General features: G+C 38.6%; 1 protein-coding gene across 1 annotated transcript; it reads left to right on the forward strand.

Moving 5' to 3' along the window:
* GORAB (golgin, RAB6 interacting) lies at window positions 802-22,895 on the forward strand. Its single transcript, XM_005690632.3, has 5 exons — window positions 802-976; window positions 9,012-9,360; window positions 11,534-11,635; window positions 14,191-14,331; window positions 21,944-22,895. Exons 1-5 carry the CDS (start codon window positions 841-843, stop codon window positions 22,401-22,403), a joined length of 1,188 nt encoding a protein of 395 aa, XP_005690689.2. The 5' UTR covers window positions 802-840; the 3' UTR covers window positions 22,404-22,895.

The raw sequence follows: 25,587 nt of genomic DNA on the forward strand, positions 1-25,587 counted from the left end.
TAATCTCTGAAATCTTGCTTAAAACGAGAAACGGTAGCCCAGAGTGGTTAACTGTTTAAGGTAATACTAGGATATTGAGATTGGGACTCCAGGCAGGCGACGCCTAGGAAACATTTTCCCATCCCCCCTAGTCCACGTTTTACACTGCCTTCACTGAACATAAACAGAGGAAAGATCGTTTTTCAGGCGGGACTTAAACATCCCTTAGGAGAAAGGTGACAGATTAGCAAGAATCATTCACACATCAAAAAACCGAGCCGCAATCAACAGAAGTCTGGGAGCCGCAACGGCCTCTGGGAGACCTAACCATGCTGTTACACGTGTCCGTTCCTTTCCCACTATTATACCCCAGTCTTCTGAAATGATTCTTTATAATTAAAAGCTTAAACCTGGACATTCTTGAGTCAACCTGCAGGATAAAGTCAGTGCAATTTTAAAGGAACCCTCTACAGATCACGCAGTGAAACCTCGCACGACCGCCACGCAGAGGGCTCCGCTCCAGTAAATTTACAAAGAGCCCCTAGAGGCAGGGTCTGTCCTCCCTTCTCCGCCACCGACTCGTAGCCACTTTCTCACTGCCTGTTTATCTCCAGCCTACTCGCATCGGTATTTCCTCTTTTTCCTCTAGAAGCGATAATCCAACAAGCACAGGAGACAGGGAGAAAGAGAAAAGCCAGGCCAAACGGAACGAAGAAGCCAAGATTTCCTTATGCACTTTATCAGGCACTGCCGGAGACAGCCTGAAAGAGATCCGGGTCCTGCTGCAAGGAAGAAGGGGGCCTTGCGTCCAGAGTTCGATGCGCTGATTGGTTGGTCCGCCGCGGCAGGGGAAGAACCCGGATGTGCCTGGGTAGTCGTGTTGGCAGTCGGGGCTCAGAGGTTTGGGGTACTAAGCGTGCTGGCAAGCCAAGGTGGATGGCGCAGGGTTGGGCTGGCTTCTCTGAGGAGGAGCTGAGGCGACTAAAGCAGACTAAAGGTAAAGGGACGCGTCTGCAGAGCTTTAATTCTTCGATCCGTTAAGGGAAGGGGCGGGGCTGCAGTTTTTGAGCGAAAGGGGGCGGGGAAAAGGGTTACCTGTTTCAGGGACAGGGAGCTGTAAGTCGGAGGACAGGATTGAGGGGGCTCGGGAGCTGGATGCACTTGGAGCCACGGCTCAGGTGGCGGTGGGGGTGTGTGGCAGACCCACGAGACTGAGACCTACTTTTTAAAAAGAGAGTTAAGGCATCTATTTCAGGGATTTGACTTTTTCCTGGGAAAGAAATGGGACTTGGGAAAGGAAGTGACCTGTAGGAGGCTTGCTGCACAGATCACTGATTGGGGGGTTGGGGTCAGAGTAGAGGAAGGAGGGGCACACATCGTATTAGAGTTAAATTGTGGTGTATTTATAGAAGCAGTGATTGGGAAAAGGAAGCACAAGGATCTGAATAAATGCAGAAAGTTGCAGTTTGTCATGGTACATCTGGAGTCTTGCATTCACTTCTGGTTGCCAGATGATTTTTGCAGTTCCTTCCAACTCTTGAGAGTCAGCAAACCAAAAGGGTCTTTGAGAGATTAGGTGTGAAATATACAGCTATCTATCTATCAATCTATAGACATGCATATCTACTGACTTCAGTGTAAGCTAAAAGTTTGTGCTTGATTCTCCATCTTTATAGTGTAATCACTAAATGGACTTTTACTGTTTGTTATTTTTTAATGAGGAAATTAAATTTGCTGATATTTGGTGAGAAACTCGTAATATAAACTGCTTTATGATTGAAATTTCATAAAGTTGTGTATAGTGATCTTGCTAGTACACACTACTGTGAGTTTATACCACTCTTGGTACCATAACTTACACATTCTGGGGGAAAATTAATAATCCCTTCTATTCCTTTTATTAGAGTTTGAGAAAAAGTTGGATGTTGCTCAGATCAGCTTTTTTTTTTTTTAGCATGGCGGTGAAGATAATCTAGGCCTGAGGAGTGGAAAAGGAAGTAAATTTGTAATGTGATAGCAGTGTACATTATATGGATCAGGAAAATTCTGACTGACCCAGAGACCTTTAAAAGCTGAATCATAAAAGTTACACTAAAGTTTGTAATTAACTGACATTCCTGGTACTAGTACCCTGATTCTGATCTGACCCAAAGTTAAGGGGGACAGCTTCTGCATTAGGGATGCTGATACAATCAGAATTTCATCCCTGCCTTCAAAGAGCTTATAGTCTGTTGAGGAGACAAACTATAATATAATATGATAGTAGATGTTGTACCAGAGCTTGCTACAGAATTAACAGAAATGTTACTCTGCTGGTGGTTGGATGGCGCTTGGCAGTATGTCACGGAGATTGTGTGTTAGTAGAGGTGAGTTTGCCCAGGGAAGGAACACTTAATGCTAAATTGAACACTGTTGCTACTGCTGTTGCAAAGTCACTTCAGTTGTGTCCAGCTCTGTGCTACCCCATAGACAGCAGCCCACCAGGCTTCCCCATCCCTGGGATTCTCCAGGCAGGAGTACTGGAGTGGGTTGCCATTTCCTTCTCCAGTGCATGAAAGTGAAAAGTGAAAGTGAAGTTGCTCAGTTGTCTCCAACTCTTAGGGACCCCATGGACTGCAGCCTTCCAGGCTCCTCTGTCCATGGGATTTTCCAGGCAAGAGTACTGGAGTGGGGTGCCATTGCCTTCTCTGAATTGAACATTGGATTCATTATTTAAAAGTACATTTCTAAATATCTCCATAATTTGGTATAGAGAGAGGATGAAGGACCTTAACTTTAAGACCTATCGTTTCACCGAGATGTTAGAACATAGACAACAACTAGTCTTTGACTATCTTAAGAAAACATCTCAGCATTTTGTGTACTCAGCCAACCACAGTGATTGAAAATAGTGGATCTCGCAGCTCTGCCTCTAAATCTTTTTGTCTTGGATTTCTCATTTGTAAAACTAAAAGAGCTGAATCTTTTATTTTAATGCTCTTTCCAGCTGTTCTCCAGCCTTAAAAATATATGTAAATAATCTATGAAGATGGAATTGGTTGCCAGCAAAAATAAAGACAGCAATAGTCTAGAGAAGCCCATACGGGTGTCTGGGAAAGTCAAAAATGTTCTTAATACTCTTGTTTATATTGTTTATAATATTAAAAAGCTGGAAGCAACCTAGTGTTCATTAACAAGGGAACGGATAAATAAATTGTGGTATAATCACCCACTGGGCTACTATACAGCTAGTGGGAATTGAACTACAAGCTGTGTGTATTAGCATGTATAAGTTTCATAGACTTAATATGTGAAAAGAGCAAATTGCAGAAGAATATATACAGTCTGCTACCAAAATCATACAAAGCAGGTATATTCATTTAGGAATATAGGGAATATATAAAAAAAAGTAAAGGAATAAAACACAAAATTTAGGATGGTGGGAAGGCAAGGGAATTTGATCAAGAAGGGGCAAATGCAGTTTCAAAAGTATTGATAATAGTGAAATCAGGTTAAGCCAAGTTAAGCTGCAGTAACGTATAGCCCTCAAATATCAGTTGTTTGAAATTGTAAAGGTTATTTTTCACTCCAGTTTCATGTCTAACGTGGGCTGACAGGTGATTGTTCCATATAGCACTACCCTCCATGACTTGGTGCTGTCATAGTTCACTATAGTGGGAGAAGACTGAAGTGAGCATTGGCAATAAATGCTTCCATCAGTAGAAGATCAGTAGACTCTTAGAGAATATTCTCAATAGAGTATTATACAGCGTTAAAATTAAATGGCTACAGCGACATGAACAACATGGATGAATAATGGCAATATCATATTAAGTTAAAGAAGATTATATCCTGCATGACACCCTTTATATAAAGTTAAAATAACTAAATAATATAACATTTAAAAGAAGTATTTGTAGACACAGTATGACATAAAAATCAAAGGAAGAGAATGATTAACATATAATTCAAATGATGATTGTCTTGGGTGGGGAAAGCAGGGCTTAATTAAAGGATGTAGAACAAAGATCACAAACTCAGCCCACTGGCTTGATTTAAGCCAAAAATATTCATTTTTTTCATCCCCTCCCCCCTTTTTGGATTATCTACTCTTAAAACTTCTTTTAAATTAATACTGAGGAAATTATTTCTGGTTCACTTCTCTTCCCAGTAGATTCCTGTTGCACTTGTTATTATATCAGACCTAGTGCTAGTTCAGCATTGAATTGTAAGCATAAGTGTTCTGTCACTCCCGGGTCAGAGCAATTAATTGCTAAACCGAGACCTTCCTAAGCTCTTTTCTTACCTGCCCTGGGGGCTAGCAAACGCTGACTGGGTAGTCAGGCTGGAGCCCTGAGAGGCTGATCAGCAGGAAGCCCCTGCTGGCCTTCAGTTGGCACGTAGCTTTAAGAAATAAACCTTTGTTGTTTAAAACCATAAAGTTTCCAGGGTTCTTTGCCCTATAGCATAACCTAGATTTTCTTGATTGATACAGTGCTCTATATTTTACATGAAAATCTGAATTTTTCTAGTGAAAAATCAGAATGTCTGGTAACATGGACCTAAATTTTTTAGTGACAGCTGTCATCTTTAAGGGCTTCCCTGGTGGCTCAGCTAGTAATTAATCTGCGTGCAATGCAGGAGACCTGGGTTTGATCCCTGGGTTGGGAAGAGCTGGAGAAGGGAAAGGCTACCCACACCAGTATTCTGGCTTGGAGAATTCCGTGGACTGTATAGTCCATGGGGTAGGTTAGAGGTGGCTAATGGGTTGTCCCCTTTAAACTATACTTGTGCTCCCAGTTGACCACAGCCTCCTTGATACTTGCAGCCTCCCAAAAAAGTATGCAAAAGAGCATGTTCCTTCCCCCCCCCCCCAATTATTCCTAAAGACTGAATTTTTTAAGAGCAGTTTTAGGTTGATGGCAAAACTGACAGGTAGATGCAGAGATTTCCCAGATAGTCCCTGCCCCAACAGGTACATAGCCATCCCCAGTATCAACGTCTTCCGCCAGAGTGACACATTTGTTATAACTTTCATTGACCCGACATAGTCACCCGAGTCTGTAGTTTACATTAGGGTTCACTCTTGGTGTTATACATTCTACAAGTTTGGACAAATGCATGATGTCATGTATCTGTCATTATAGTATACAGTATATTTACACTGCCCTAAACATCCTCTTTTCTCTGCCTGTTCATTCTCTTCTCTCCTTAAACCTTAGCAATTACTGACCCTTTTACTGTCTGCATAGTTTTACCTTTTCCAAAATGTCATATAGTTGGAATCATACAGTATATAGCCTTTTCAGATTGTTTTCTCTCTCTTAGTAGTATGCAGTTAAGGTTCCCCCATGCTCTGTGTGGCTTGATAGCTGATATCTTTTATTTTTAGCTTTGAATAATATTCCATTGGTCTGTATGTACTACAGTTTATCCATTCACCTACTGAAAGACATCTCGGTTGATTCCAGGTTTTGGCAGTTATGAATTAAGCTTCTATAAACGTCCATGTTCAGGTTTTTGTGTGGATATGAGTTTTTATCTCATTAAAAATACAAAAGAGCACAATTGCTAAATCATATGTTAAGAAATGTTTAGTTGTGAGAAACCACCAAACTGTCTTCCAAAGTGACTACCATTTTGCATTCTCACCAACAATGAAAGAGTTCAGGTTGCTCCACATCCTCACCCACATTTGATGTTCTCTGTGCGACAGATTTGGGGCCTTTCTAATGGTTGTGTGGTGGATCAGTTCAGTTCAGTTCAGTCTCTCAGTCGTGTCCGATTCTTTATGACCCCATGGACTGCAGCACGCCAGGCTTCCCTGTCCATCACCAACTCCCAGAGTTTACTCAAACGCATGTCCATTGATTCGGTGGTGCCATCCAACCATCTCACCCTCTGTCATCCCCATCTCCTCCCACCTTCAATCTTTCCCAGTATCAGGGTCTTTTCCAATGAGTCAGTTCTTCACATCAGGTGGCCAAAGTATTGGAGTATCAGCTTCAGCATCAGTCCTTCCAGTGAATATTCAGGGCTGATTTCCTTTAGGATGGACTGGTTGGGTCTCCTTACAGTTGAAGGGACTCTCAGGAGTCTTCCCAACATCACAGTTCAAAAGCATCAATTCTTCAGCGCTCAGCTTTCTTTATAGTCCAGCTGTCACATCCATACATGACTACTGGAAAAACCATAGCTTTGACTAGGTGGACCTTTGTTGGCAAAGTAATGTCTCTGCTTTTTTAATATGCTGTCTAGGTTGGTCATAACTTTTCTTCCAAGGAGCAAGCATCTTTAATTTCATGGCTGCAGTCACCACCTGCAGTGATTTTGGAGCCCAAGAAAATAAAGTCTCTCATTCTTTCCATTGGATTCCCATCTATTTGCCATTTGCTATTTGTGTAGTGGTTATTTCATTTTAATTTGCATTTCCCTGTGGTATATGGTTTATATTCTTTTCATATGCATAGTTGTTATGTGTATATCTTCTTTGGTGACAAGATATCTATTAAGGTTTCTGACCCATTTTTTTTTTAATTTTTTAAAATTTATTTATTTATTTTTATTTTAAAATCTTTAATTCTTACATGTGTTCCCAAACATGAACCCCCCTCCCACCTCCCTCCCCATAACATCTCTCTGAGGTTGTTTTCTTATTGTTGAGCTTTAAGAATTCTGTGTATATATTTTAGATAGCAGTCTTTTGTTAGATGTGTCACTTGCAAATGTTTTCTTCCAGTTTGTGACTTGTCATCTCTTCCTTTTACATTGTCTTCCACAGAGCAGAAGTTTTAAATTTTCCTCAAGTATAGTTTATCAGTTATCTCTTTTGGTATTATATCTGAAATTCACTGCTATACTTGACATCTTCTAGATTTTCTCCTGTGTTGTCTTTTAGGAGTTTTATAGTTGAGTTTTGCATTAGATCTATGATTCATTTTGAGTGAAAGGTATAAGGTCTGTGTCTAGATTTATTTTTGTGCCATTTGTTGAATATTTTTGTTCTATTGTATTGCCTTTGCACCCTTGTCAAAGATCAGTTGACTGTGTTAAAGTGGGCCCATTGCTGTGCTCTCTATTCTATTCCATTGATCTTTATTCTGTTCTTCTGCTAATTCCCACTGTCATTACTATAGTTTTATAGTAAGTGTTAAAGTCAAGTAGTGCCAGTCCATCTTTGTTCTTCAATATTTTATTGATTATTCTGGATCTTTTGCCTCTCTATATAAACTTGAGAATCAGTTTGTTAGTATCCACAAAATAACTTGCTGGGATTTTAATTGGTGTTGCTCTGAGTCTATAGATGAGTTTAGGATGAACTGACATTGACATCTTGACAGTGTTGAGTCTTCTTATCCATGAATGTAGAATGTCTCTCCATTTGTTTAGTTCCCTGATATCATTTGAGTTTTGTAGTTTTCCTCTTAGATCTTGTACATATTTTGCTAGATTTATATCTAAGTAATTTTTTTTTGAATGCTAACATAAATGTAACTCTGGTTTTTTATATCAAATTCTACTTGTTCATTGCTGCTAGGAAAGTGATTGGTTTTTGTATATTAATCTTATATTCTGCAACTTTGCTAGAATGACTTACTAGTTCCAAAAGGTTTTTTTGTCATTTGTTTAATTCTTAAGTGACCTGATTTGTTGTTTGGGGGTTTAAAAATTAGCATTTTTAATGTCATAGGTAGGTTCTGTGAAAATGCAAAATAAAATGGAAGCTGCATTACTGACTTTCAGAGAGATATTAATAATTCAACTAACAAGTATAACTGAAAGGTAAGCAGGCTCAATGACATTTTCTGATGGTGTGAATAAAGATCAGTAGTCTAAAATAGGTTTCTGTTGCAAGATATAGTACACTACTTTGTGTTTCTGGCTAAAGTCAATAGTAATAAAATTTTACTTTTGATTATATGTCTTTTGAAAATACTTTCTTTTCCATATTTCATTTAATTCTTACACCAACTCCTTGAGTTAAGTAAAGCAAGTACATTTTCAGCCAGTTTGACAGATGAAGAAACTGAGGTGTAGAATATTAATAATCAGTTGACTTGCCTAAGGTTACTGAGGTGGAGAAAAGCAACAATGGGAATTTGACTCTCAAGCTTTAACTCTCCTTTGGGAAATTTAAATAATAAGCTTATGTCGTTTCAGAGGTCGTTATTAGGTTTTACAAGCCCCATTTAGTTCATTTACAAAAACTTATCAGTTTCATTTCTTGGGCACTTAATGGACTGTATCACTTATTGATCTTAAGCATAGTGTGAATGTGAGTCAAAGTCTCCAGTTGTCTGACCTACAAGGTTAATACTGGTATGGACAGTCCAAAAAGTACATTTAATTACTTTCTTATCATTTAATTCATAATACTTTTTAAAAAATACTTCTCCCGATTATTTTGTCTTTCTCTATTTCTTTGCTCAGGCTGCTATTAAAATTAGCTTGCATACATTGATTAAAGGCTAACTGAACTTTGGGGAACATAGGCCCAGGCTGTTTGGAAGATGAAAGGAAGCAATTTAGGGTTAACTAGCATCCCTAAAATTAAAAGACTTCGTTCGGTAATACTTTGTGTATTGTGTCTACCTATGTATCAAATTACCCTAAGATCTGTTAAGATTTAAGAAAGGTGAAGCCCATGTGAAAAAAGCCACCATTTTATTTCAGAAGAACAGACAGAACCATCAATCAAACTTAAGACATATCAGTGAATTCATTTGTCTGCCAACTTTGGTCATACTTCTGACAGCAAATCAGGATTCAACCTTGCTTTGTATTCTAAGGCCTAACTCACAAAGAAATGGACTTCCTCAAAGATAAATTGACAAGTAGGATAGTTTTTGTTAAATGTTAGCAGTATGATCAGAGAACTGTCAGATTCTGCAGGAAGATGGCAGATTTTCCCCTGGGATTTTAAAGAAGACAAGGGAAGAAAAACCCTGCAGAATTACTAGAGTTGAATGTTAATGCTTTATTTTCTTAGAGAAGTTATAATTATTTGCTGCTCACACAAAGGAATTTTTCTCCATTCTTTTTTTTATATATAGATCCGTTTGAACCACAGCGGCGTCTCCCTGGGAAGAAAAGTCGACAACAACTTCAGCGAGAAAGAGCCCTTCAAGAGCAAAGTCAAAAATTTGGACTTCAAGATGGGTCAACCTCATTACCTCCAGAGCAGCTGCTTTCTGCACCAAAACAAAGATTTAATACTCAGAGACCAAGTTCTTCTCTTCCTACTCCCCTTACGCTCACCTCTCCTGTTGGTGATGGAAAACCACAGGGTACTGAAAGTCAACAAAAGGAACTGGGACTTAAGAATTCCCATGAAGTTCACAAAAATGCTGAGGTTCTGCCTCCAAAACCAGATTGCCAATTGGAAAAAAAGAAAGTGGAATTGTTAGTAAGTCTATATATCCATGAGACTATCTTTCCATTTTACCTTTTTTTTTCCCCATTGAACTTTGAAGAAATACAGTTTTAATATTTTGTTTGTTTGATAGTCTAACCTAGAAATGTGATGAATAAACTATTGAAAAATAGCTACAACCTAAATATAAGTAGCAGTGTTAAGCATTTTATGTGTTTTATGTTATTTAGTCTTCACAACAGTCTTAGGATGCTTGTTCGTTGTTTTCACTTTACGGATGCGATATCTTAGAAAAGATACTGTGTTCCCAAAGTGAATACCCTGCTAATAAGTAATAGAGTTGGGGTTCACATGCAAGTCTCTGGATCCAAAGTCTATGCCCTTTATACTCACCAGAACCAGTTCTTATATGTATGATACTCCTGCCCAGATTGAACCCATTCTTTCAACTTTCAGATAGCATCTTCAATGACCCAGAAAAGGGTGCTTGTGAAGAGACATGAAGATCTAAGGAAAGAGTATAGGGAATTGAGAGGACAAATTAAATAATTAGTCATTAGATTTCTTTATTTGTTGTATTGGTATTAGAAACCACCTCCTGAATTTAGCCACATTCTTGTGGCAGTTGCCATTCTGTGACTTGTGAATTCTTATAATCAGTTTTTTTCTATTATATAACTTATGTATGAATAACCCTTCTTTGTTTCTCCTGATTTATCACTCACAGGGAAGAAAGAATAGTCTCTTTCTGTTTTCCATTTTCTGAGTCACTCTTTTTCAAAGTGTCGTATGTTTTATCTAATCTCAGCTCTTTTTCCAGTCTCTGCTGATCCAGATTCTCTACTAAGTTTAAAGTGTTTCCTGCCCACCAGGGTTTACAGCCAAGAAATCATTTTGACAAGAGATATAAAGCCATTTGAATTATGGAACCAAAATTACATGTGCCTACATTTAATATTTTAAATGTAATCTACTCTCATAGTCCTGAAACAAGTTGGGGAGGGGGGGTTAAATTGGAAAATTGAGATTGAATGTCATTAGGAAAATTATTATTATCATTTTAGGTACTTGAGAAAATTTTCATAGAAGAAATGTCATCTCGGGAATGGTTGTTGAAAAGGAGAAATTTTGAGGCTATAAGAGAGGAAAAGGAAAGCTATATATTAGAGAATGTTCAGAGATGACATCTCACTTTTCTGAAAGAGGCACACGATAGCCCAGAAAATTGTAGAGAATTAAAGAAGTATGAAGAAGGGCTTGGAAGCTGAAGATGCCTATCTAGTGAGTTCCTTGACCCCACACGGGAAATGATGCTCTGATAAAACTAACCGAGAACATCCCTGTATCAGTGCTGCGGATCATTTGACAGAGGGTACTGGTTTGAGCTGCAACTAAAGTATCTGGGGAAGAGAAGCCTGCAAACAGTAAAAATGAGCAAGGACCAGTGGCAGCACTAAGGTGGAGATAATAGGAATAAAGAGAAAAGGATAATTTTGCAAGCGGTTACTAGGTCTCAGAAGGGAGGTTTTTGATACAATGGCTGTGAGAAATGACAGTAATAGGGACAAACGGCTTTGTCATTACCTTGTTTAATTTGCATTGACATTAAGTTTGTGAATTTACAGAAAATGTTAATGTATTTTAGAATTGGATAGATTGGAAGACAAATCATGTTTGTAGATCTTTGGAGTTTTTTTTGAGCCCAGCATTTATTTCGTAGTGTCTCACTCTTTAAAAACGAGAGCTAGAAAGAAGTGAACAAATTGAAAGAAAAATATATGAAATAAACATTGGTTATTGTTTGTTACAGAAAACTCTTAAAAGATTTGACATTAGCTATAGAACGATTTATTTTGCTATCTATTTTGCATATAATACATGATTAACTTAAACAAGTTTCTTTGTACTCCTAAAAAATGCCATAGTACTCTGGCTTCAAGTTTGTGGATTTCTAGCTTATATGTGTATAATAGATTTCAAAGGGCCAATTGTCTAAGCCTTTACATCAAATTATAGTCTTTGTTCCTATTAGAACAAAATAATGAACTGCAGATGGGTTCCTTTTAAGAGAACTTTTTTTGGGAGGGAAAAAAAAAAATATATATGTATATAATCTGGTTGATTGAATTTTATACTTAGGAACTGAGACTGGCAAGGTGTGGAAAAGTACCAAAAGCTCATTTGTATACATTTGCTCCCAAGGCAAGAAAAATCTCGTTGGGAAGTCCTCCAGCAAGAACAGCGGCTAATGGAAGAGAAAAATAAACGTAAGAAAGCTCTTTTGGCTAAAGCTATTGCAGAAAGGTGAGGCACCTGAACCAGGAGAGGTTGTTTGTAACCTGTAATCAGTTTTGTCATGTTCTGTATTTATTTTCCTATGTCTCTTCTAATAAATGACATTTTCTCTGTAGTCATTGCTTTTAAGACCTATTTAGCAAATTATGCTTTACAAGTGATACAGAGATTCCAGTCTTTATTTATTAAGGAAGGCTTTTAAAGCATAGATTATAATGTATTTATGAATATAGATGCAGTTAAAACTTAAGATCATCATCAGTGTTTCTGAGTTTTAACCAACTACATACTCATAAGGGAGCAGTAAATAGCTGTCAATATAAGTAAATTGGGCTTCCCTGGTGGCTCAGATGGTGAAGAAGCTGCTTTCAGTGTAGGAGACCGGGGTTTGATTCCTGGGTTGGGAAGATCCCCTGGAGAAGGGAATGACAACCCACTCCAGTATTCTTGTCTGGAGAATTCCCATGGACAGAGGAGTCTGGTGGGCTACAGTCAATTGGGTCGCAAAGAGTCAGACATGACTGAGAACTAACACTTTCACTTTCTTTCTTCATAAGTAAGTTGGCAACAAATGTAGGTTTTAATTTTGACCTCAGCTTAATCATCTGACATGTAGAGGAATAAGATTATTCCGAGTAAGTGACTTATACTGCCACAAATCTTAATTGTATTTTTTATGGCCATTTTAAAATTTTATCCTGCCCCCACTGATAAAAGATACATGATATAACTTAACTTTATCCATGACTCTAGGTTGCCCTTAAGAGCACTGTTTTATATTGCTTATGATTCTGCTTTTCTCTCACCTTCAGAACCAGTTTGTCAGCAGTCCCTTTCCCCTGCTGCATTGCACGGGCCTGGAACAGCAACAGTCCTATTTGAGCCTCTTTCCCATCCCTTACCCACTCTTCCCTTTTAGTTTATAGTTTCTGGTATGCTGTGGCCTTAGGAAACCAAGCTCAGTCAATAAAGTAGTGTTTGAGAATAGTGAGAACTAAATGCCAACAACTATTCAGTGGCATTTTTTTTATTTTAGATCTCCAGAAAAGTCTAGCAGAATTATTTCTCATTAAAGCTAGGGTATGTGTCAGGGGGAGAGGAAGGCATAGGGCTGGAGAGAAAGATAAGTAGGTATCAGAGTAATTCAGGATTTTATCTGCCAAAGGGATATATGTATTTAAAACTAATGATTTTTTTTTCTCTTACTGTACATCTTGATCTTTCATGAAGCGTAGAAAATTTCAACTTGACTTACATTTCAAGAAGGAAAACAGTGTGATTATTGAAATGTATTTTAGTAGTCTTCTATTTGTAAGAGGTTAGAGGCTGTTGACTGGAGATTTTACAAAAGGATTTACAGGCTCAGTACTTGTTTTTCTTTATATGATTTTGATTTAAGACAGCACTGCTGTAGACAGAAATGTAAGGAAATATAACCTGATTAGATTATTAATAAATGGACAGTGGATATTAAAGCATGTTTGCTCAGTTGTGTCCCATTCTGTGACCCCATGGACTGTAGCCCACTAGGCTCCTATGTTCCTGAGATTTCCCAGGCATGAATGCTGGAGTGGATTGCCATTTTCTCCAGGGGATCTTCCCAACCCAGGGATCAAACCTGCGTCTGTTGCCTCTCCTGTTTGGCAGATAGGTTCTTTACCACTGAGCCACCTAGGAAGCCTGAATCATTAATATTTGAAATAAAAAAAATCACTTGGTTAACTTTTGTAGACAGTAAACAAGAGTAAATGCATAATGGAATAGAAATCAAGTCACAGTATGGTGGTTTTGTTGAGAGTTTTATTTTCCTTTGAGAATGTGTATGACATTTTGAAACGAGAAATCGTGATTAAAGGTTGGCTTTGTATTTGTTTATTGTTTCTGAGGTAGATGATGTACTTGAGAGTGATGAGAGGGCTGAGGTTGCCCTTAAACAAGGGGCCAAATAGAGTGTTTGGTTTTGAGCCCTGGAAAAAATTTTGAGGACCTGTAGTTTTGCCTACAGAAGAGGAGTCAAAACAGTAGAAGTTTGAAGAAATGAGTCCTAAAAATTAAAACCACGTAGACGTTCTCAGATATACAAAGAAATAATGTTTAGCAGATGCTGGCATCTGTTCTTGGTGTCCATTGAGTATCAGACAAATGAAAATGGGCTTTGCAAGAAGAGTTTAAGGAATTTGAAAAGTTGTGTTCAATACTCTAATATATCCAGTTCTCTATACAGGTACATCCTTTTAGTGCTTAGGGGATGAATATATAAATCATATGAGTGAATGATTTATTGTTATTTTTTTAATATTACTTTTTCTCTTATGTCGAAAAACAATATATACTAGTAATAAAATTTGGAATCAGAAGAGGAAAAAGTGCAAATGCTGTTTTGGAGATATACTAAAATATTACTAGCATTAGTTTTATTTCAGTTTTTCTGTTTTTTTTTTCTAGTTTTTAAAATTATATGCTATAATCGTATTGTATATACATTAGATTGTTTTTTTCAGTTGTATGTGGACATGTGATTTTAAAATGTTCTTATTTTTCCACTCATGTTCCTCATCTCATAGATCTAAAAGAACTCAGGCAGAAACCATGAAACTGAAGAGGATCCAGAAGGAGTTACAGGCTTTAGATGACATGGTGTCAGCTGACATTGGAATCCTCAGGAACCGGATTGATCAGGCCAGCCTCGACTATTCGTATGCTCGGTGAGTTAGGAGTCTGATTTAGTTAATGTATATTGTTAGCTGGGCCAGAGGCATTTATGTATATCATTGTTAAGCCTCATAACAATAGTATTAGGTGCTGTACCTATTCCAGTTTTTAGCCAGTTCAGTCGCTCAGTTGTGTCCAACTCCTGGAGCTTGCTCAAACTCATGTCCATCAAGTTGGTGATGCCATCCAACCATTTCATCCCCTGTCATCCCCTTCTCCTCCTGCTTTCAGTCTTTCCCAGCATCAGGGTCTTTTCCAGTGAGTCAACTCGTTGTATCAGGTGGCCAAAGTATTGGAGCATCAGCTTCAGCATCAGTCCTCCTAATGAATATTCAGGACTAACTTCCTTTACGACTGACTGGTTTTTTCTCCTTGCAGTCCAAGGGACTCTCAAGAGTCTTCTCCAACACCACAGTTCAAAAGCATCAATTCTTCAGTGCTCAGCTTTCTTTTTGGTCCACCTCTCACATCCATACATGACTACTGGAAAACCATAGCTTTGACTATATGGACCTTTGTTGGCAAAGTAATATCTCACTTTTTAATGTGCTGTCTAATCAAATTATCTCCTTCTTGAAGTCTTCATTAACTCTTGAATCTGCCCTACTCATTAACCTTGTTATATCCCTGTTAGAGGATTTCTTGCTTTATTTATTTATATTTTAGTCTTTCCTGCTAAGCCATCAGCTGTTTAATATTTGAGACTCTTTAAAAGTCTGAATGACTTCCTCCAGAACGCTATATTATTCTAACACCAAGTCTGTGCTCTTTCTTTAAGAAATTTTGATTATCTGAGATGGTCAAAGGATTAGCCTAGTACTCATTTCAGTTTTCATCAAAGAAAGATCTAGGTGGTTTTTTAAAAGCCTTTGAGCATTTTAAGGAAAATACCACTCTGTACTGAAAGCTTGAAGTTTTTTCCTTTTTTCTTTTTCAGTTATGCTGTGTGTAAAATGGTTTGCTGTCACATGTTTCCTTGGTTTCAATGACTGGCATTTTTTTTTTTAAGAGAAAAAATCATCATTGCATGTTCTCAAAACAAACACATGTAAAGAATTACATGAACTTTAAACAGATAAAAGAGCAAAAAATTAAGTCCAATTTCAGGGTTTTCAGTCTTTTCAGCATTGCTTTAATCATCCTGGTTTGTCTTTTTTCACAAGGGAACGCTGTGTTAATGACTCAGTTTTGCATCTTTCTCTGTAACAGTAGAAATCAATCAGAATGCCTCATTAGTCCAGAGTAAACCACAGCATCAGAATGTTTATATAACAATTTAATAAAGCGGAAATGCTTGATTGTGGTTTTTAATTCACTGTTTATTGTTTAAGAAAGAGGTTTGTGGTGTCCTTGTGATTTTTGTAATTGTTGTTTGACCGTATGCTATTAGACCTAATGGGTTGCTTTTATTAATTAACTACATAAATTAATGCCATCAGTAGCTGATAACTGGTGGTTCCGTTTCTATTAATAAGGTCATTAAGGAGGTAACCAAGATTTTATTAAGATTAGACTAAGACTAGATTTTTAGCACATTTTCCCTCTAACAAGTTTGCCAGAGGAATGTTTTTATGCCTTTTTAGCTCTTTAAATGAATAATTCTGACTATTCTGGATGTCCTAACAGAAAAATCATTTGATCATGTTTTAATTTTGTCCTAGGGAAGGGCTGGAGAAGGATGCCTTTATACATGGAACATTATATAAGAAATGCCATTGTTTTAGCCTTCAGAGAACCACAAAGAAAGTGGGATTGCTGGTTAAAGGAAATAATATCCCACAGTATATGAGTATTTTTTCATGACATTTTTGTACACTTTATATAGTAAAAAGATTTTACATGATAAATTGTTGCATCTCTTAACAAGCTGAAGATGACAGTTTATCATGGTACTAACACTGAAATAGATGTTTATGAATATCCTTATTGTATGTGTAACATTATTTTTAAAACATAAGCTCTTGAATTAAGTCAAAGAGAGCCATAGACAATTTAGCCTAGAACCAGGGTTGTATTTAGCCTAGAACTAGGGTCATGCAGAAGATTAAGACAACATTTTCTAAATTTACAGCTGTGGTTGTTAGGCAATTATTATACTGGAGTGGGTTGCCATTCCCTTCTCCAAGGGATCTTCCTGACCCAGGGATCAAACCCAGGTATCCCACACTGCAGGTGAATTCTTTACTGCTGATAATAGTATTATGGTCTAGACTTCTGCTGAAGGTTAATCCCCAGGGTAGTCAGTTTCATTGGTTCTGTGGGAGATTTCCTTGACTTTGTTTAAATAAAAATGTTGTTCTGCCCACAAAAGGTTCTTCTATGCAAATAGGCCAGAATTCACCTTAAAACTGGCTTCTCTAGAGCAGTGTCAGGGTAGACACCTCTGAGAAGATGACACTTGGGATGAGCCAGCTGGAGAGAGTTGTCACGGCTGCTGCTGTTCACAGCTGTGATTACAGTGCTGCCCTGTGCTGTGCAGACCAGCTTGTAAAACTCCCTGTACTACTTTTCTTTAACCCTCAGTAGACTGGGAAAGATCGAAGGCAGGAGGAGAAGGTGACATCAGAAGATGAGATGGTTGGATGGCATTACCGACTCAGTGGACTTGAATTTGAGCAAATTGCGGGAGATGGTGAAAGACAGGGAAGCCTAGTGTGCTGCAGCACATGGGATCGCAAAGAGCTGGACACGACTGAGCAACTGAACAACAGAATACCAGGAAAAACAATATTCACTATTTGCCGTGCTCAGTGGTGTCTGACTCTTCGGCAACCCCAGGGACTGCAGCCCGCCAGGCTCCTCTGTCCATGGAATTCTCCAGGCAAGAATACTGGAGTGGGTTGCCATTCCCTTCTCCAGGGGATCTTCCTGACCCAGGGATCGAACCCAGGTATCCCACACTGCTGGTGAATTCTTCTGAGCTACCAGGGAAGCCATGTTGATTTGGCAGGACTGCCATAACAAATTATGGAAAAGTCGGTGGCTTAAAACAATAGAAATGTATTCTCTTGTGCTTCTAGAAGCCAGAAGTCTGAAGTCAGCTGTTAGCAGGGTTGCCATTCCGTCAGAGACTCTGGGGAAGAGTATATTCCTTGTCTCTTTTGGTGTCTGGTGGCTGAAGACATACCTTGGCTCGTGGCGGCGCTGCTCAGTTCTGTGCCTCCAGGGTCACACTGCTTCCTCCTGTTTTCTCTCAAAACGTTCTCTGCGTCTTTCTCAAAAGGAAACATGCGGTTGCATTTAGAACCCAGCTGGATAATCCAAAATAAATTCCTCTTAAAATCTTAAACTCTGTCACATCTTTTGCCATTTGAGGTAATGTTCACAGATTCTTGGGAATAGGAAGCGAATATCTTTGGGGGGTCATTTTTTAGCCTGCCACAACATGCATCTTTTGATTTGTCTAATAACTGCAAAATTGGCCTCCCTGGTGGCTCAGATGGTAAAGAATCTGCCTCCAATCCAGGAGACCCGGGTTCAAACCCTGGATCAGGACGATCCCCTGGAGAAGGGAATGGCTACCCACTCCAGTATTCTTGCCTGGAGAAGTCCATGGACAGAGGAGGAGCCTGGAGGGTTACAGCCCATGGGGTTGCAAACTGGGATACAGCCAAGTGACTAACACTTTCACGTTCAATAACTGCAGATGTCTTCCTCTGTAAATTTTCTTTGCTCTTCTGGGTAGAAAATGAAAACTAATCCTCACTTGTGTTTAGTGAAAGCTAAGAGCAGATTATAAGTACGATGTTTCCAGTCTAATTTTATACTTTATTAAAAGGTGATGTAATACTTTGGCAAAACAGTAAGGAAACTAAGCAGTTCATTATTGTATTATCCTTTTAGGTCATTCCATCATTCTCTGTTATCTTATTATTTTAATTTTTCAGCATACATGGGAATAATAGATGAGTAATGAGGAAGTAATTCCTAGGGTGAGAAAATGACAAATGTTTCAAAAAATAGGAAAAAGTGTATTTCAACAATCCCATAATGTAGCTTAGATTCTAAAAGGGCCCAGTGGACTGATAAAGTAACTGTAAAATATAATTAGTCTGTTTTTTTAAAATATTATAAGTAAATTTTCTCTTTGTTCTCTGGAAAACTTCTAAGAAAGAATAAAAATTATGATATATTGATACTTACAAATAGTTAGAACTGTTCAGAAAAGAAACTAAAGAACTAAAAGGTCTAAGAAAACTTTTAATTTCAGTGGGACCTAATGCATGCCAAGGGTTAATGGTGTTTTAAAAAAATTTCAGGGATACTGAAACCAAGAGATAGTTTCTAGAATCCTTTAAATAACATTCATTAAATCATTCAAGATTCCTTTAAAATAACAAAATGATTCTATAATTACATTTCCAGTTCAATTTGTCTTACTGTATCATGTATAATGCTCTTATTATTCTGTTCCAAAGTATGTCTTCATAGTCTGATTTGGTATTATCCACTTGACCCCCAAACTTGTAGTGCAGTTTGTGAAACTAGTCAATATTTTTTTAACATAAATCACTGTAACATATATATATATATATATATATATATATGCATGTTTCTGGCCAGAGGACTTTAAATAAATAAACAAAATGCAGAATCTTCAATGATTTATTCAGAGTGAAAGATCAGTGGAAACCTAGGGACCGATTTGCAAATTTTATTTCAATTCAGCATTCATGAGCCTAGTCAGTAAATCTTTACTAACTGACTCTGACTGACTGAGGCTGACCACAGACTTGCAGAGAAGTGGGGCTTGAGTCAAGGGGAGGGACAAGATACATATACCTCTAGAGAATGTTGTCAGAGCTCTCAAGCTTGATGGAAGAACATTCATAGGTAGGATATTATAAAACATGGGAATAAGGGATCCATATACTCCACATACCCTCCTTTGTAACGATTCTTTTAACATAGGGGTGGTTGAAAACCAGCTTGTTCTTATTCTGATATTTACTAGATGACAGTAAAATAATTAGATATGAGAAGTGAACATTATGTAAAGTTTTCAAATATAAACCCTAAGTCCTTAAATTGTTTAATAAGTTTAATTGTAAATATTTGTGTGCTTAGTTGCTCAGTCATGATCCCATGGACTATAGCCCACCAGGCTCCTTTGTCCATGGGATTCTCCAAGCAAGAATACTGGAGTGGGTTGCCATGCCCTTCTCTAGGGAATCTTCCCCACCCATGGATCAAACCCAGGTTTCCTGTATTGTAGGCAAATCCTTTACCATCTGAGCCACCAGGAAAGCCCAGATACATGTTTAGTGATATACTAACAGTACTTTTCAATTCTGGTGCTCTGAAGAGGAAGTTCTGTTTCTTGAATGCCTACCAGGCACTGGGCTAGACACTTGCCCTGTTTTTTCTATTTAATGCTTAGTTAACACTCCTATGAGGTATTATTATCATCACTATTGTATAGACAAACCAAGACTTAGTTCACGAAACTACCCCTGCTCACCATACTGGAATATTTAGTCACTGCCTGCCTTTTTTTCAGCCTCTTCCACCGGAACGTGGCTGTGTTTTGTTTTCATGGTGTCAACATGTGCCTGGGGCACACTTGATAACAAAAATGGGAACCCCAGAACATTTAATCCATAAACTGAACTGAGGGGCCTGGCATGACCTGGCACTAAGGGTTCTGTTTAAATTGATGTAAGTCAAGCCAAGCCAACCCAGCCAGAAGGAATTTTGGAACATGGAGGGTTTGATTGAAGAGAATTTGATATCACACAGCTGGTGGCCATATTGGGCTGTGAATATGATAGGAAAGCCTAAAAGAAAGAAACTCTGGTTTCTGACCATTGAAGAGAAGAGCCCTTTATTCTGATGACATGCCTGTGAGATTGCCTCTTACATCCTGCAATAAAACCCCCTCTGTACTTGAGCTAGTATGACTCAATATCTGTTCATCACATCCAGAAAAGGCTTTTGCCAAAAGATGTACACACATTGTAAATGACAAAGGTAGGTTTTGAACCCTGGGTTCTCTAAAAGCAAGGCCTTTTATTTATTTATTTTTCACTGTATTTCCTTCTGAGACTCTTGCATAAGGAGATCATACCTATTTCTTTTTTTGCCATAACTCTATTACTGGAAATTACTATTACATTGAGTAAGGTAAGGCAGGGCTTCCCTGGTGGCTCTGCAGTAAAGAATCCGCCTGTAATGCAGGGGACTCAGGTTCGATCCCTGAGTCAGAAAGATCCCCTGGAAGAGGGCATGGCAATCCACTTCAGTACTCGTGCCTGGAAAATCTCATGGACTGAGGAGCCTGGCAGGCTACGGTCCATAGGATCGCAAAGAGATGGACACAACTAAGTGACTGAGCATGCACACACTCAAGGTAAGGCAATCATAACGGGTAAGGCAGCATAGCCTTCACAACTGTTAGTAGTAACTGAATAGAATAAGTAGTTGGTAGGTAGGAATCAACCTCTTCTAGACAAAAAGAAAAGCGACACATTATATGGAAAGGCGAATGAAAAAAACAAAAGGGAGATCATAAATTGACATCCTCAGTAGAATTACCCTGCATCAAATAAGACTGGCATTATCTACCTATGGAGTTTCTGTATATGTAAAAATAATTGGCTTTTCTTAGTAAAAGTCTCACAGTAGTCTGTTGCAGAGTGGACAGGGTGAAAACAACCTGGGGCTTCTCAACTGGAGGCAGTTTTGCCCCGTAGGAGACATTTGGTAATATCTGGAGACATTTTTGGTTCTCACAAGCAATAGGTGCTACTGTCCATGTCTTTCTCCACCAAAAGGTTTCTCCCTTTTCTAATCCATTTAGTCAAGAGATACAGATTTTTCTGCTTTCTCCATCCATTGTTATACCTCTCATAAATTTAACTGGCTATATGCTAGAGCTGGAGAGGGCAATGGCACCCCACTCCAGTACTCTTGCCTGGGAAATCCCATGGACGGAGGGGCCTGGTGGGCTACAGTCCATGGGGTCGCTAGGGGTCGGACACAGTTGAGCGACTTCACTTTCATTTTTCACTTTCATACATTGGAAAAGGAAATGGCAGCCCTCTCCAGTGTTCTTGCCTAGAGAATTCCAGGGACAGAGGAGCCTGGTGGGCTTCCGTCTATGGGGTCGCACAGAGTCGGACACGACTGACGTGACTTAGCAGTAGCAGCAGCATGCTAGAGCTGGCTTGCCCTGGTTCATGAGAGAGTTTGTGTATCTCTTCCCAATTCTGCATTCAGGGATATCACATCAGTAGCTTGAAATTGGCCATGGTAATCATAGTTTTACTACATAAATTGACAAACACTGCATATTAGGGCTTTCCCCCACTGGAGCTAGCACGCCACTGAATTAACTTTTCAGCCTGGTTTCATTCACGCATAGCCTTGGAAAGAGAAAATGGGTACAGGAAAATGTGGTTAGGTTAGGAGAGTCCAGACGTGCATGTTGTGGAAGTTTCCGCAGCAGTACCCTACTTGGTCTAACATGTAGACAGGTGTTTGTAAAGTATTAATAGCCATATTTTCTGCATACATCATTTTTTCTGGTGTTGGAGTTACTGTGTCTAGCCCTCTGTCTCCTTCAATAGCTAGCTAATAGACCAGTGTTTCTATCTGCTCCTGCAGGAAGCGGTTTGACAGGGCTGAAGCGGAGTACGTGACAGCAAAGCTAGAGCTGCAGCGCAAGACTGAGCTTAAAGAGCAGCTCACTGAACACCTTTGTACGATCATCCAGCAGAACGAGCTCCGCAAGGCCAAGAAGCTGGAGGAGTTGATGCAACAGCTGGATGTGCACGCCGACGAGGAGACTTTGGAGCTCGAGGTGGAGGTGGAGAGACTGCTATGTGAGCAAGAAGCAGAAGCAAGGAAACAAGTGGTTCATTTAGAGAGGTCCTGTCAGCCTTCTGGGGAGAGCGCGACCTTAGAGTTGGCTAAAGAGAACAAACAGTCTCAAGACCAGGCTGCTTCCCCAAAGGTAGACAAACAGGGGGAGAACTCCAATAGCATTGCCCTTCTTGATCCAGAACGGCCAAACCAAGAGGTTGAAACTGCCGTAAAAGACATTTCAGCTTCTCTCATCACATGAAGTGTCCGTGTTTGTTCTTTACAATAAAATGGCGTATTCAGTAGACTTTCTGCCATGACCTCTGATAGATGCCCCTTCAAAACAATATTATATTTTAAATCCATTAGTTTTAGTATAACATGTTTGGAGGTTGTAGAAAAATTTCAGATTATGATAGTTTTTTATATGTGGGCATAGTTTACCTTGATTTTAATCCAGGTCTTCCGTTGTATCCTTATTACTGGGTGAAAACAAGTGATTTTGAAGGATAGAAGAAAAACTACATGGTTAATTGTTTTTTTCAGACCAGGTGAATATAGAAATGTAAAGTAAAAAATGATAATCAGTACTTAATGGAACTTATTTAACTTCTCCTAGGAGAAATGTTGGAAATGAGAGTTCTAATTTCATGTAATCAATGCTGCTGCTGCTGCTAAGTCACTTCAGTCGTGTCTGACTCTGTGTGACCCCATAGCTGGCAGCCCACCAGGCTCCCCCATCCCTGGGATTCTCCAGGCAAGAACACTGGAGTGGGTTGCCATTTCCCTCTCCAGTGCATGAAAGTGAAAAGTAAAAGTGAAGTCGGTCAGTCGTCTCCGACTCTTCGCGACCCCATGGACTGCAGCCCACCAGGCTCCTCTGCCATGGGATTTTCCAGGCAAGAGTACTGGAGTGGGGAGCCATCGCCTTCTCCGCCTGTAATCAATAAAGAGACACAAAAGCGAACATGTGGAAAAGAGAATGAGAGACAAAACTAACAAAAGTACGAGGTTGAATTATCTATTCAGATCTTACTCGTGTAAAATACAACTTGGAAGTTATAGTTTACAAAAAGAACCAGACACCTTAAGTTGGCTGTTGATATACATGCACCCACATACACACATAGATATGTATAAATATACCACGGTATATATAATTGTACTATTAATATATTATCTCTTTTCTAATCAGCACATTGCTTAAATTTAGGCAGTGAAAACCCTTCTACAGGCTGAAAATAATACAGAAAATCTGATTGCTACTTTTGATTATTTAAAGGTGATATATTTTTTTCCTTAAAGTTACGTGTATGTGTTTTATATGTTGGATATAAATTATCCTGTCATGGAACATTAAAATTGTTAAAATTTGTTATTACCATCGCTAATACTTGACCACTACATTGTACTATGTGTGAATGTGTAACTATCACATGAAATTATGATCTATTTATCAGAAATTCTAAAAGTACAAATGTTACATTTTAAGGCTTAAAGAACTATTAAAAAAGAAGATAAGGACAAATGTAATATTGTATCCATTATAAGTTCTGAAAAAGTTGGGGGCATCCTATTTTAAAATGCGTTTGTTTAAAGATATTACCTTCTAGTAATGCAGGTGAGCTTTTTATATTATGTAATTTGAGTTGAATTTATAGCTTTCCATTACTGACCTCTCTGAACAGAAACACTTAGATAGTTGTTTTTTTATTTATGAATTACGTACATAAAAACTGAAAGCTTCATTGTTCAAAACAATTATTTTTCTAATGAATAAATGATTCTAATGCATTTATAATGTGACAAGTTTAAACAGTTGAGTGTGTATTCTTAAGCACTTTGTGGCAATAATGCATCCTGTTTGTTCATGTGGTAGGGACTTCCCAGGTGGCTCAGTGGTAAAGAATCCACCTGCCCAGGCAAGGGACGCAAGAGATGTGGGTTCAGACCCTGGGTTGGGAAGATCCCCTGGAGGAGGAGATGACAACCCCACTCCAATATTCTTCCCTGGAGAATTCCTTGGACAGAGGAGCCTGGCGGGCTACAGTCCATGGGATTGCAAAGAGTTGGACACGACTGAGCAGCTGAGCACACACAGTCTGGTTCTCAGTTTATACTTTTACTTAAAAGTACAAGGAGGAAGGAGAACTGTGAAGTAAATGAATTGGATGGGACCTCAGAGGTGACTCAGTTTAATCGTCTTACTTTACAGTTGAGGAATTAGAGAGTCAGAGCTTTTGCTTACAGCATGCTGGCCAACTTGCTCGTATTAAAGTGCTGGTAAAGTTGCAGTTTTAAACTCATGATATATCTCTTACATATGTAAGGCCATGAAGCTCACTGCATTCTTCCACTTGAAAATTTTGCTCTCTAACATATTCAGGATTTGTGTTTGTACATGTGAAATGCTTTCAAATATGTCTATAAAAGTCCCTGAAACCATTATTTCACCTTGCTTGACTTTCCCAGGGTGGTATCCAAGTGCTCAGGTGATGATATAAGTGACAAAGTTATATTGCATCAGTTTTGTACAAGGCAGCTGTCTCCCATGTGTGAGAGGAACAGAGCAAATGAATGAGAATGGGGGCTTATTGGTATGAGGACCACATGCACTGGCTTTTCCAGGATAGCCCTGGTATCTTTTAAAATCATAAAATACATTTGAAAGGCTTTTGATATATGAATTCAGAAATCCACAATAATTGTTATTTCTACGAATGAAACTATTGGCTCAAAATTCCTGCCGTGAGTTTACTGGGGTGCTTCATAGAACTGTTCCTCTGGTGGTGAACTCCTTTTCCTTCCACTGCTCCAGCTGTTATCAAGGCTCTTAATAATGTGCTATGTAATTTCAGAGTTAACTGCTTTGTTATCTCGCTTGTTCTATTTAAAAGATAGTGTTTAGAAAATTGTAGTGATTTTCACTCATTATCTTTAAAAAGCATACTTTGAAGAGTAGTAAACTTGAATTCCTGAATTTAAAGGTTCTTGCAACTTGAGGCCCTACTTTCTTTATTATATGAGCCATTTTTATAGGTTTCTGAGAATCCAGCTTCCCTAAAGCATGGTTTTTAAAATTGCATTTAAAAATGAGTTTTTTCAAGTGTTTCACATCTGCATAATTCTCCTGAATTATAGCAATTGCAGGTGGTAAATCTTTGTACTCACTGAGAACACAGCTGGTTTCCAAGTCAGATGTTAAAAATCTCTGATTGGAATTCCTAGAACGTATTTCATTGCTGGATTGCCATTTGAATTACAGAGTGAAAAACTCAGCTGTAAACTTCTCTCATTCTTTGTTTGATTTTGGCAACAGCACTCTCAAGGAGCTTAAGTATTCAGCAACTTCCTCTTTTGAGGCACTGGCACAAAACGAACTCAAGTTATTCTGACCCAGGCCATTCCCCGTGACCTTTATAAATGATGTTATGGGTTTTGTATTT

This window comes from Capra hircus, chromosome 16 (assembly GCF_001704415.2).
Source record: "Capra hircus breed San Clemente chromosome 16, ASM170441v1, whole genome shotgun sequence".
NCBI classification, from domain to species: Eukaryota; Metazoa; Chordata; class Mammalia; order Artiodactyla; family Bovidae; genus Capra; species Capra hircus.